Consider the following 14,704-nt stretch of genomic DNA (forward strand, 5'->3'; position numbering starts at 1 on the left):
TACTTTTCAGACAGAAATTGTGAAGGCATTGGATCGTAACAGGCATCCTCTTATTTTTTTAATAAAAACATCTTTAATGTATAGAGGACTGGTACCTAGACCTTCATGTCTTGGAAATACCTTTATTAGAGTTCTGTCATCTTACATTTTTGTGTTGCAAATGTACTTGCAAATAGTAGATGGATGAAGATAGCTAGGATGTAATATTGTCTTTTAATGTTCTAAGTTGTCTATCACTGAAGTAGAATACTTTCCTCAGAGTTATGATTTTGTGTTCTCTTTTGATCCCTTAGGCATTGACAAAAGAGCCACAGGATTATCCTGACAAAAAAAACTTGCCACATGTGCATGTTGCCATGTGGATAAACTCTCAAGGAGGCCGAAAGGTGAAGGCAGGAGACACAGTGTCATACATCATCTGTCAGGTAAAAATGTCTTTATTTGAATCTAAATACTAGGTATTGTTTTTAGAGAGAGCAAAACAAAACAAAACAACTCCTGGAAGAAATGTTTTGGCATTTCTTTGTAATTAGATTATGTTATATAGTAAAATAGTCAGTTTTCTGTACCAAATTTAAAATTACAGAGCCAGAAAGAACCATTATAGTGGCTGATTAAAATTTCTCTAAATTAATTTCTTTTTGGCACTAGATCTTATTTTTAAGGAAAACATTTAGTCGTCAGCGAAATGAGAAGAAAATTCTAGTGGTGAAGAACCTGTCATTTTTCAAAATCTTATTGTTGGTGGTGGAGCTTGAAAAGTGTTATGGTTATTTTATGCCTCAACCTGTGTCTTTTCAGTTGAGTCATTGGATATTTAGTACCTGTGTTGAATAGACTGTGGAATTTGAGAAAGTTCCTGTTTTCTGGTGTTTATCCTATAAGTTATTATAATTTTCTCATAAATATGTACTCCACTTTGAATTTGGTATTTAAAAAAAAAAAAAAAAAAAGGTGTAGGTTGGATTAGGTGGACCATGGGATTTATGTCAAACTGATAGACTTGGCAAAGTGACTTCTGCATGGACCAATGTTTCAGCTCCTTCATTATTAGAAGCTGAAAGATAACTGGGTTTTATTTAACTGAGAGTTCTTAGCCTGGTGTGACAAAGCTGCCAAGATTTATGAGAGCTGGGCCATGGGTATGGCTGAGCAATGGCACAATAAGAAAGAAGAATGTACTTGTTGAAAGAAGGGAGCTGAAGGAATTGCATTGTAATTATTTTTGCAAAGCAGCTGGATGAGCTGAATAGTCCTAAATTAATTTTGTTCTGAATACTAAGTTGTCTGAAAGGAGTAGGAGGAGCCAGTGGCTTGCAGTCTGTCTGTATTAGTGATGGGTTTTCACTCCATGGTTGCTGACCCTATTGGAGCCAGTAGCTTGTCTTAACTGAAAAAATGAAAATGTCAATATGTTAATGCATTAGTTTTATTTTGCTGTGAAAAAGGCCACACAAAAAATGTACTTAGCAAAATATAAACTGTTCTATGCCTGCCCTCACCCCATCCCCATGAAAGTTTACTTCTATTACTGAATGCTTGCTGAAATACTTCTGTAAGTTCTGCTCTAAGATTTTTGACACACATTAAAAATAACATTTCCTAGTGTAGTTGTGTACTGGGAACAACATTGTACAGACTTAATGACTTACATTTTTCAGAAGAGTAACATCTTCTTAGACTTGGTACTTAATTCTGCCATTAATATCGCTTTCAATTTAATTATTGCCTTTCCAAATAAAGTTATTTTTCTCTTTATCTTCCTCTTTTAAGTTGGAGAAGAATGTATTGTATACTCTTAACCTCTGAGTGGTGTTTCTCTCTTGGCATGATGTTACCATGTTTGTCTTTCAGCATTTCTGAATATTTCAGAATATGCTTTTTCCAATCAATGCTATCAGCTCTTTATTTTTTTTGCATGGCAACAAACGATGGCCCATTCTCTGACCATTCATTCTATTTGTATCTTTGTGGAATCAAAGAATGCAAGTTGCTAGCCAAACAGATATAGTTTTGATATCCAGGGCTTAGAATTTGCTTGTTGTACAAAATAATAATGCTAGTTTAGTGCTAAGTGAATCCAAAATGCATGCCCTCTGCATATTTTTAACTGGGCTGATGGTTACAATGTGTTTTCATTGTGCATTTCAGAACTGACAGATGGGACTGTTTACTCTGTCTACTCTTACTGATTTGCACGTGTAGGCTGCAATAATACAAGCTGGATTTACATTCTTGAACTTGGTAGTTGATGCCAGCATCAGCAATACAATTTTTTTTTTTTTTTTTTTTTTGCTACTGCCGGATTTGTATTGGATGCATAATAAATCAAGCAAAAGAGAGTGATTGTGTAACAATTTTGCATTAAAATAATGCATAATATTTGAAGCCTAATCCTTTGTATAGGCTAAATGTGGATTTTACTTTCACACTTTGTTTTCTATGTGTCTCCTGTCTCAGGATGGATCAGAACTCAGTGCTGGGCAGCGGGCATATGCTCCAGAGCAGTTGCAAAAACAAGACAATCTTACTGTTGATACTCAGTATTACCTGTCACAGCAGATACATCCAGTAGTTGCTAGAATATGTGAGCCCATAGAGGGAATTGATTCTGTTCTTATTGCAACATGGTTAGGTAAGTATAATTTATTTAAAGAATTACAAGAGATAAAGTGGGAAGTTGTAATGTATGGTTCTTAAGAGAAGTGCTTCCCAAAATCAGTCTTTTTACAGTGAACAATAGCTTGTGTTACACAGTCAAAAGAAACCAGCTTGGATTGTAAGTTTGTTTCTATGACTTGCAGAATACCATTTTCAGAAGGTGCTCATTTACATGAATTTAATCTTATAATTCTTTTTCAGACTTGAAAAAATCTGCTCTTCATAAATGACACTACTGTTGTATGCATTTAAGATTTTTTTAAGTTAATGAAGAAATTCTGGAGCGTGCAACCAGAAGTAGCATTTTCCCAGGGAGAAACTCTAGCATCTTTAGGTTCTCCACAGGGAGAAAGCATAGTTATAATGAAAGGATACAAATTTTTAGTGGGATGTAAGTGAAGGCTGTTTGCTAGAACTGACCTAGTGGATAATAGAAGCATAAAACCAGTCTCTGTTTTTCCATGTGGAATAGGCAAGTAGACAAAAAAATGTGCTATAAAAATGCGACTAACACTAGTGACCCACAGAATCAACAGTTTTTATTCAAATGATCAATAGGGATTTGCTCTTGTTAGACTTGTTTTTTCCTCTTGCGAGGATGTCAAAGGAATTAGAGTCAAGAGATTTTTTTGCTCAGCTCTGATTGTCTCCTCCCTCCTCTATCTTTCTTACCTAGAAAGAAATACAGGTGTTGAAAAATTTTTAACAGTTGTTTGAGGTCTCTTTCCATGAAAATACAATGTGTGTGTAATCCTTCCAGTGTTGTTTCATCCTGAAAAGTGATTCAGCAGCAGACATCATTGATCTCCTTGATAAAAGAAATATGGTGATTTGTATCCCGCATCTAGTTAACTATTTTTAAAAAGTGTTACAGAAAAAGGTCTTTAATCTTTCTGGCTGCAGAGTTCTTGACAAGACTTTCCTCTCTCACAAGAATAGTTTTTTAGAGAATTGCATTGTATCAGTTTGCTAATTCCTGTTTTATGCTATGTTCATATCTACAGGAAGTTTAGACCTGCAGAAATTATTTTCTTCAGAATTTTTGGAACACTCAAAGGAAGAATTAGTCCTTAGCATTTTGTGTTTGGGTAATGACAACGATCCAGGATTTGGTCACTTAAAACCAAAAAGCAGTCCTGCCTGTCAGGACTGTTCACCTGGGATACTGCATCTCTAGATTTCTTGCTAGCAGCAGGTTCTGCTCATGGTCAGCTGACAATTTGCAATTAAAATCTGTGTCTTAAGTTCCTGTCTCGTTGCTTCTCAAGAAGCGTGATAGCCATAAAAGATCTTCATCTCCCAAGACAGGCTGTATAATGTGCAGCTTTTTCAGAGCAGGAATTTTGCTATTTCTGGGAGCAGAAATAGAAGGCACACATAGCCTGTGTGGCTGCAGGGGTATTTCTTGGGGGCATTTGATGTTGCAGTGTGTCCTCAATAACTCTGGTGCTTTGAGGAGGTGTCAGCAGACACCTTCACACATACAGGCTGACCATACAAATCATTCTGTTTGTGTGGCAGGGCCTTGGAGTACAACTTTCCCTTGATGTCAGAGTGGACTATGTGGTATGCCTGACTGAAAAGGTCAAGCACTCTTGGTTAGGTTGAAGCGGTTTTAAATAGGTGGTAAACTTGTATTTCATTAAGATAAAAGACAGGAAAGATTTATGACGCTAATTTATTTAATTTGGAAAAGATTGTTAGTCTAAAGTAGAGTTAGGCTCAAATTCAGAGTTGTTCCTTATTAACAACAGGTTGGATTTTCAGAAAAGACTTGACTCCCTTCAGGCACCTCAATTAAGTGCACAGATTATAAGAACTGGGTGCCACATGATAGCATCTACTGTTTGTAAATGCTTATTGCTGCTTTTTGTCCTACAGTACGTTCAAGATGAAAATTTCTTTTATAGCCTGTAATAGTGTCATGCAGCTGAGAGTTTATTAATAGTCCACAATTGTTAGTCTGGAAACCTGTATGTATCTATTACAAACTTAGGTCTCAAATGCGTTCAGTTTGACCTTGCTGTACTTTGTAAAAAAATTATCTTTCTCAAGTTTTGTGTTCATGGAAATGCTTAACTTGAGTTTGAGTATAGTCAGGTCTTTTTCAAAACTTCTGCTCTACTTAGGTCTTGATATACAGCACTTTAAATTAGAGTTGTACATTAGCCTTTGAAAGCTGAGTTATCTCACAGCTTTTTTTATAACCATACTGGAGGGATATTCAAATGTTTTTGTTTCAGATAAATTGAAAATAGTCTTCAGTATACAAGATGCTTGAACCCAGCTTGACTAAATAAGCAAACAGGAGAATTCTTTGCTGTTCTCTTTAAGTTGGGTTTTGCATAGTATTTTCATCATGTTACATATCCAAATACTTGAACTTTTTTACTAGCTTGTTGCAAAAGAGCCTGTTTTTCTGTTCTGAAGAGGAAAGCTGATGTGTTGGAGGCTGTGTCCTATCTGTGGGTGGAAACATGGTTTCATTCTCATTGTGCATGTCTTCCTCTGCCTGATCTTATCTTTATAAGGAGGTGGTTGTAGGAAAAAGATAGCTTAATTTTTAAGAGAACCTCTATGTAAGGTGAATAGTTCATTGACAAATCACTGCACCCAAGTAGGTAAAATTGAGCTCTTCTTAGGGAAGCTTGGCTTATATCAAAATGATGAAAATGATGAAAAATTCTTTGTTCTGCCTGTGCTCAAAGCAAGTTATTTTAAGCTATCTTCGATGGTGAAGAACAAAAGCAAATAACCACACCTAAAAATTACAGAGAAGTCCTTAAATAATGCACTTTCTCACTCTGGAATAAAACTGAAAATTGCCTTATGTTTTTGAACATTGTAGGTCTGTCTAGCCTTTGAGAGATGGAAATTCATTGTCCCTAAAAGTGAGAACCTCGTGGTTCTCATTTTTCTTGAAGCTCTTGAGGAAAAGCAGTGGCAAGATGAGGGTTGTCAGGGTTACTGAAACTTAAATAAAGTGTGCAATCTGATCAGTAATGCCATTCAACAAATATCTTCACACATGCTTGGAGACCTTACTTATATCACCCTGGAGATACCTATGGCTCTTAAACAAAACGAACTGTATTTCCAGAACAATTCTCTTAACGTATTTGAAGATTTATTCTTTTTTTTGTTGATATATTAAATACTGCTCCTTGTCTCAAAGAAAAATCACACCTTACTTCTATGTTGCCAGAAGTATCTAATCATTATAGAAGCAGAGTAATTTAAACAATTAAAACTTTGTAGTGTAATGCAATTATTTTTTAAATTATGGAAGTTACTGACTGCTGTCCTAGACCGTGTCATGGTCTTCTAAAGCAGATGTGTGCATCCAGCCTTATAGCTGGATATGCATGTTGGTGCTCTGCAGATTGCTTGGCATTTGGGAGTTTCTTGGGAAGGCTGCCTAATTTCAGAGTGCCATGACCAGGTCCTGATGAGCCTTGTCATTTAGAGTACTTCCTGGTACAGGTTCCTCCTTCTACACACTGCATCTCAGCTTCTTGTAAGGAAACTTACCACCACACCTTAAAAACATTGTCTCTTTTTTTTTCCTAGAGAGTAATTTCAAGTACCTAAAGAGTGTTTAGCATCTTCCCAGTCTAAATCTCCTGACAGAAACCAGTACTGTTGTGCTCTCCTTGTGGCACACAGGAATTTGACCATGTTCTGCCATTTTTATCACTTTCTCACAGTAGACAATCAAATGAGGAGAACGATAGAAATGAGGATTAAAGTAGTGGTGAAACGCCATGGCAATACAGTAATAAACCTCAAAAGTGTTCAAATTTCCTGTTAGCTGGGGTTTTTTGAGATGCTTTGGACCCACTTAGAAACTGAGGCTTGCGGGTGCGTTGTGTGTTCTGGCGGGGCAGGAGGCTGTTTTAAGAACCCCGCGCAGAATGCAGACTTGCTTTGCAGCGCAGGGGGTATCTTTCAGAGAAAAACAAAGAAAACCCGAGTCTTTCGGAAGAGCAGAGGGTTCTCGGCCTTGGCCGCACCGGGGGTTCGGTTCGGAGCCCGGGCCGGGCCGCGTCGCCCTGACTGCAATGCGCGGGCGCGGGCTCCAGGTGGCAGCACCGGCTGCCGTTTCCCGGCCTCTCGCAAAATGTCTCACGGGCGGGAGGTGCGGGCGGGGAAACTTTCCCTGCTTCCCGACGAACCCGCGGCTGAAAAATCCGAAATACTGGGAAGAAGCCTTCGGGCCGTGTTCAGCGGTCCCGGGGGGAAAGTGTCGGGCGCCCGGACAAAGACCCGCCCGGCGGCTGCGGCTGCTCCTGGAGCCTGCCTGGAAAACCCTCTGGAAACCACCCGCAGAAAGGGAATTCTGCAAATACTGCGACTAGCAATATTTATTTGACCTTTTATCAGCTTCTCCGGTGATCTCTTTTACTTCCGACTCAGTAGATGTTTCAATAATTATATTAAATGATCCCGGAACAAGTTCTGGAAGTTGCTTTTAATTGTTTTGTCAGGCAGTGTATTTTTAACGTGATATTTCCTTGTCATTTGTGCAACCTTGCCGTTTCAGTGAGGTTATGAAGCTTACCTGTGCTGCAGGTAGTTTAGTGGTCGTCCTAAAGATTTTCATGTCAGAGTAAGTCAAAGTTCCTTTGGTTTTTCTTAGTGTCATGGAAAAAAAAAAGAGTTCAGAGAAGTTCACTTGTCAGTCTCATCCTGTGCATTTAAAAATCACCAAAACCAGATTTCCTCCACCCCATTGGATATTCCTTGTTTTGTTTACCAAATAGAGTAATATGACCAGTGTGACCTGGTATGAGAGTATACCAGTTAGTGTGCTGAAATGGATTAATTGAGGCAACTAGGTGTTCCTGAAAGGAGATAATAGATAAAATAGGTCCCAATTCCACAAGATAATTAAGGTAGGCATGTTCTTTAAAAGCCTGATTTGTAGTCCCTTTGACTTCACCAGAGCTGTTTGCACAGCAAAAGTTAGATGTACACTTGAATCATCACAGTATTTTTCCTGGCTTTTTCTCCAGCCAAGACAGCTAAGAAAGTTCAAAGATGGGTGTGATTTAAAAGTCTTCCCATTATTATTTTTTTTTCCCTCCCTGATAAATTATTACTAAATGCTCACATGCTCATTTGCTGTCACTAGTTTTGACTGAATACTGGAAAAGTGTAATTGTGTGAAGACCAAAATTTATGTCCTTTTATATTTTATTTAGTCAAGTATCAGCCTTTTGGGAAACAACCAAAGAAAGACTTCTTGTTGACCTTTAATGACTACTGCATTGGAAAGTTGCAAAAATATTTCCCTATTCCACTTTGAATTCAGGGTACCCTTAGAGTTATTTTTTATATTCAGTTACTATCTTAGATATAACCTACTGCATACTTAACTGTTTTTTTCAAAATCTTTATACTAAACTGAAGTCCTCTTTCTAAATCTTCTGTCTACTAGTTGTATGTTGCAGAATGTACTCTTTGCTTTGCAAAACAGCAAATTTATTAGTAACCCTTAAAAAAAAACAAACCAAAACCAAACAGAACATACACACCCCCCCAGCAAGCAAACAAAACTCCACAGTCGTTTTGGTTGGGGCTGGGGCGGGAGAGGGAAGGAGATGTATTAGAGTGTAAAATCAGCTATAACCAATGGTTTTTGCATTATTTTCCTTTTAACGAATAGTAGAGGACTGTACTGAAAGTTTCAGAACCTCTTGGAGGTGAATTATTACTGTTATGCACCAACACTTGTTTCTTTTGATAAAACAAAAATTGGAAAGATTATATTTTAGTGAAAACCCTATATTATGAGGAACCAAATAAATATTTGGGAAAGGAGTTTTTCCTTGTCCTTGAATTTGTTTTATGGTTGCAAAATAGAAAATCAGAATAGCTATAATAGTCACACATCTCTAATCTTTTATATAAAGACAATCTATATCTGTGCATATAACAAAGCTGTTTTATGTCTGTAATAATATTTGTGTAAGTGAATATTGTTCCCAAACATGTTCTTGCAGCCTCCTAGTACTGTATAGTGACATTAAAAAGAACTGCAAGATCTAGCATCAATTTCTGTTTGTAATCTTTCTTGTTCTTTCTATAGTAATTATTACTTTTATTACTGAAATTTACACAAGATATAGGTTAATACATGGTATTCTGTTACTCGACTTAATTACTCTTTGTTAAAATATTTTTAAAGTGCTTTTCTTTGATCTTTTCTTAATAATAAGGTAAACCATGGTTTCTGAACTTTTTTTTTCTACGTGTTCATTTGATTAATACTTTTTTTCTAGCATCTGCTGTTTGCTAGAGTTTATTAAAAAAAACCCTGTAAATGGGATACGGGGGCTTTTAAAAGGCTGCACATGAAAAGGATGAACAAAACCAGTGGATTTTTATTAAGTTTACTTTGGCAATCTTATTCCTAGGGCAGTGAACTTTGTGCTTGCTTGCTTATTTACTTATTTGTGGTTGAATCGGCGTTTTTAGGATAGCTTTTGTGTATTTATTTGTTTAAAATCTTGAGTTCTGGCAATCAAAAATACAGCATTTTGTCTCCAGTGCTGCCGTTTTAAATGCTGCTGCTGAATTTTAACCACTGCATTAGATTGAAACCTACATGCTGTTAACCACTGAGCCAAAATGAAATCGACCACTGCATTGAAATCAGAGTTGGCAGTTGTATACGGACTTGAAGGAGTTGGTAATAGCAGTGCACCCGTGTTTCTTTAATGGGGTTTTTATTCTCTGTTTTCAGTTTTAATGGTGCCATTTTGATTTAAAGACTGTTTCTTAATAACGATGCACATTTTTATTGAAATATTTTCAGTGTAACTTAGGAAGAAAACAACAATAAAGCCATCCGTAAGGAGTGCTTTCCTCAAACAAAATGTTCTGTTGCATGATAATGCAGTGTGCCTGTTTTATTTATAAAGCAATCTTGTGTAAGAAAATATGTAAGATTTCTTCATGTTTCATGAACCTTTATTCATGGTTTAAAATTGCAAAATGTATTTATTTTTCATAGAGGGAGTTTTTGCAAGGGAGAGATTTTCAGCTTCTGAATTTACATTTTGTAACTTTCTTTTGAATCTGCTTCACTGAGCGTATGAAAAATGAGCCTACTTGCATGGTTGACCTCTTAGTCTTTTGAATTTTTTGTTTCTTATTAATAGGACTGGATCCCTCCCAGTTCAGAGTCCATCACCATTACCATAAAGATGAGGAGAATGATGCTTTGGTTGGTGGCCCAGCTCAGCTCACAGACGAAGAGAAGTATAGGGATTGTGAAAGATTCAAGTTTTGCTGCCACAAATGTGGAACAGAAAATATTTATGACAATGTCTTTGATGGTTCGGTTAGTTGGTTCTTTTTTTTTTCTGTTTCATTTCTCTTCCTTGGTAAGGGAGAAAAAATACTTGTGGAGGGAATGGCTTTTCAGATAGTATTCATATGGTGTAGGAGAAGATACCATATTGTTTGAGTCCTGCTATTTATAGCTTCGGAACAGAAATTTGCTGATAGGACAGTGCTGAAATATTTTTCCCTTTTTTGCATTTCAGCTGTGTCGTCTAGCAGAACATGTGAGCTTATCTGACTTCATTAATCTGTTTGCCCACAGTCATGAATGATTGCTGCAGTAACTTTTTAAAGGAGCCCTTATCTTAACACCTTAGTAACTTCCAGTTCTGCATTTAATGAAACTTTCGTATAGCACTGGCAATTTCTTATCCTAAATCATATTAATTGGAACAAAGTGGTTTTGAAACTTGTGTTTAGCTTGCTGCATCCCACTTCCCTTCTTGAGAGTAAGGTTTTTCTCTGTTATCTTTCCTTCCGTCTCTGTGTATTGAACATAAAAAGTCATAGGGCTACATTCTTGTTGAAAAGTTCTGCCAAAAAATGTATCTCTGACCTTGGATCACAACTTGAAATAGGACCAAATATTTAACTCCACAGCGATGTTATGCATGTATTAGTCATTGGCAAATTAGTGAGCTTCAGAGTACTGAAAACCTTGAAACTGAAAGCAAATAAATCTTTTATCTAAATTAAAAGTAATTATTTTAAGTTAATTTGGACAAACAACAGATGTTTCGCATTTTTTTGAATCAAAATAAACCAGTCTTTGGAAGCAAGTAAGAGGAGAAGACACAAAAATTGAGTGATACTTTGTGAGTCCTTGACTTCTGTTCATCACAGCTATAAATAAGATAGTTAATTGCATGTAGGCTTGACAAATTGCAGATGGGCTAACCAGAGAGAAGTGAATGTCAAACTCGGAAAAAAACTAAAACAAACCGCAAGCAAAACAACCCAACCAACCAGCCCCCACCAAACAAACAAAACAAAACAAAAAAGCCTTAAACCAGAGAAAATAAACACCTATTCTCTTCCACCTGGACTTATCTAGTGTTGTGAGTGGGAGCTTTGTCAAGAAAAAACTAAGTCTTACCTGAAGAGAAAATTCACTAAAAGTTGTATAACTGTCCAACCTACTCAGCTGTTTTTATTTTAATGAAAATTCTGCCAGCTGTGTGGTTCATGCATTATGTCCAAGTTTTGAAAGTAGGGGTAATGAAATAGTTTAAAACTATAAAACTCTCTTTGTGGTTGGAGAAAATAAAAGGTAATTGTGTCATTCTTGTTCAGCAAGGTTTGTTACTACAGCCCTGTTGATAATTTCATAACTGATAGCGGTAAGGTTGATACCAATGTTCTTATCAGTGGGCTTGGGCAGAACAACAAACCTGTGTTGTTTAGGGGAGATAGTGGAGTGTGATTTGTCCATTTATTTGACTTTGGTGTTGGTTTTTTTTCTTCATATAATTTTTTTCTTAATATAATTTTTGGAATTATTAACTTTGTAGTAGGTAAGGAAACATGTTTTCCAGAAGACTTTTCATTAAGAAAACAATGGAAAAACTGTAGGTCAGGGTAGTCTTTATATGGGCATAGCCAACTGTGGTGGAAGAAAGAATGCCTAGATATTTAAGCCCCTTTAAGATTATTATTTTAAAAATATACGTACTATATCTATATTCCTGTGATAACTTCTGCAGCCATCACCTGTTGTCATGATTGTTTTTATACTCCTGTTTTCAGGGGCGATCTATTGAACCCAGCTTACAAAGGTGCAGTAAGATTGACTGTGAAGAGCCTCCTTTAAACTACGTGGTTCAAATGTGCAATAAACTACTGCTGGATATGAGACGCCACATCAGAAAATACTATAATGTAAGTATTCAGAATATATTCTACTACATGAATATATTGTAAGTGATGCCAAGACTTTAGTGACTGTCCTGTTACTTTTTTTTTTGTAGCCTATATGTTGTTATAGTGCAAGGTAATAGCATGCAATGTCAAAACCCAACTTTAAGAAAATAAAATGAGTTAATTATTTAAAAAACAAATTCAAAATGTTTGTTTTCTCAATACAATTTCAAATCAAGATAGATGCATTTAAATTTTTGCAGCTGTAGGTCAGCATTAGTACACATGTAGTAGCTCTCTTTTTTTCATTTTTTTCAGATGAAAAAGAAGTATTTATTATTTTAATGCTTTTGAGAAAATCTGTGAGTCCTGTCCAAAATGCAGAATGTCAGTTTCTTGTGTAACTGAAATTTTCTTCCTCCAATTCAAATGGATGTATTTGGGGTAAATTGTAAAAAGGAAAAATTAATGTAGGTTTGTACAAGTTCTTTGAAGGACATATTATGAAGGATCCTGCCTCATAATGATTGGGAGTATAAAGATGGGTAGTTAATTAATTAGACATAGTTCCCTTTTTTGGGAGGCAGTGCAAGAACTTCTAAATGCCAACAGAAATTGTTGGCATTGTGCAGATAAAAAAAGTGTACTTCAAATTCCCATGTCTGCACTGTCCAAAGTTAGGAAGGTCAGGAAGAAAAGCATCACTTTAAAAATATTATATTGATATAATTTGCGTCTGTAGAATGCTGGAAGCATCATATTTGTGAACTGCCAACTAGCCATTTTGATCAGACTTTCATAGATCTTCTCATCCTGTTGCCTTCCTGACTTTTTTTTCCTTTTCCAACACTCCCTGTTTTCTCAGCTCTCAGGACAGACATAAATTTTGAAGGCACTCAACCTTTTGGATGTTTGTAATGTTTTATATATTAAAAAACATAAATTGATTTTGAAAATTTTGAAAATTAATAGCTTACCTAATTAGTGGTGTGTTAGTATTAAAAGTAGTGAAAGTAGTAGTAAAAATACTAAATGCTTTTGGAGACAGCAACTGCAATGCTAAGAACGTTATAGTTGAATACTAAATGTGTATTTTGTGTTATCTTGTAATACTGTGTTATATTAGTTCTTACTGCAGTTGCTGCAAAGTGTTTTCTAAGCTCTTTTCTGGAAATACGATAATTTCTGAACATATACATACTTCTTCTGAAGGTCTTTGCATCAAAAGGAGCATGAAACTTTATTATTTACATACAGGCAGAATTTCACAAAGTAGGGCAGGGTTGACTGTTCCTGTCTGTTGGAAGTTAAAGGTAGGTGACTTGAAGACCTGAAGTTGCCAAAATGCAAGATCTCATGTTAATTTATTGTAAAGTCCAACTGGCTAAAAAATTACTCTTCCATTACAATTGATATCATATGATATAGTAAGATATAATGTAACATATTATGACATGATAAAATGTAATATAATTAATACAATATGTTATTAAATAATGTGCCGAAGTTATATGTTTATACAGGTTGCTTTTGTGTAAAAGTTGCTTTTGATGAAGTTTTTTTAGATTTTATGTGTATACATTATTATAATACACAGTGCCACATGCTAAGTAGTTTTTGGCATATTAAGTGCTAGAAAGCATGTGTAAAATGCAGAATAAGTGGTGCAGTGTTTTACTCTGCTCCCTTTTTTTTTCAAGACCAAGCTGTGAACCAAACTGTGAAATGTCTGAATATTGAACATTGTGATTTGCTTATATTGTATTAACATCTATTATGAAACTTATTACATGGTATATAGGATAATGAAGTGTCCTTCAACAGGAATTTATTTTTCTTTGTAAGTAAAACCTTTATAAATTCAGTTATACATTTAATCTATGAAAGTGCAAGATTATTTTATTGCAAAAAGAAATTTCCAAATTACACAATAGTTTTCAGTTTAAAAAAGGGTTTACCACAGAGTTAGGCAGATAAACTTTTTGTCCAAATAGCTCTTAGGAAAGCAGATGTTGGGAGTTACAGTTTATTTTTTATATCAAGTACTTGGAGTGACTGTATAACAACTGGAGTTGGAATTCATCAAATGGGTGTTTACACTAATATATATATAATCCTCAAAGACACAGCCAGAAGTATTATAGCAAAGAACTGTCTGAACACAGCATTTGGTGAAACTTTGGGACTTATTTAACAGTCTCCTATTATAGTGAATGCATCTGAAGGGTGCAGAAGTATCAGTTTCAACAGAAAAGTGTTGTCTAATGTTGTAATTCCATTTTTTTTTAATATTACTGTTGGTTGTCTGTTAGTCAAATGGCATATTCTTCAAAAACATAAAATGCAAAATTGAAGTTTTTAAGTTAGTAATGAGCTACCTTCTATGAAGACAGCCCTATCAAGAGCCTTTTCACCTAATCCACCACTTACTGAAATGTTTAAGCTTACTTTGTTTCACTGACCTCTGAATCATATTTTTTAAGTGTTTAGGATCATTTCATATTGTTTCATTTAGTCTACTGGGTTGCATTTACATGTGGCTGTGTAAAATTGGGTGTGGCAGGGAGTACCATGAAGTCTAAAACCAGAAAAATCTACTTGCCCCTTTTGGCATGTAAAACAAATGAATAAATACAATGTTGATACACTTCTTCCCTTTAAAAAGGTGTGAATGTAGGTTCATAAATAGAATATTGTAAGCCTCCTACAATCTCTCTCTCTCTTTTTTTTTTTTTTTTTCTTTTTTTTTTAATAGTATTATAAATTGCCTTTATATAAAATTTTGTTTCTGCAATAATTTTCTGTCATTAATCATTGCTGTGGTTTATATCTGTAT

General features: G+C 35.5%; 1 protein-coding gene across 2 annotated transcripts in view; it reads left to right on the forward strand.

Moving 5' to 3' along the window:
• POLA1 (DNA polymerase alpha 1, catalytic subunit) overlaps positions 1 to 14,704 on the forward strand; it is a 193,829-nt gene that overhangs the window by 82,240 nt on the left and 96,885 nt on the right. For both annotated transcript variants that reach the window (XM_071750219.1, XM_071750211.1), the window contains exons 31-34: positions 294 to 425; positions 2,461 to 2,635; positions 9,828 to 10,009; positions 11,758 to 11,889. In XM_071750219.1, the coding sequence (XP_071606320.1) occupies positions 294 to 425; positions 2,461 to 2,635; positions 9,828 to 10,009; positions 11,758 to 11,889 (621 nt within the window). The remainder of the gene's footprint in view (positions 1 to 293; positions 426 to 2,460; positions 2,636 to 9,827; positions 10,010 to 11,757; positions 11,890 to 14,704) is intronic.

Source organism: Heliangelus exortis, chromosome 1 (assembly GCF_036169615.1).
Source record: "Heliangelus exortis chromosome 1, bHelExo1.hap1, whole genome shotgun sequence".
Lineage (NCBI taxonomy): Eukaryota > Metazoa > Chordata > Aves > Apodiformes > Trochilidae > Heliangelus > Heliangelus exortis.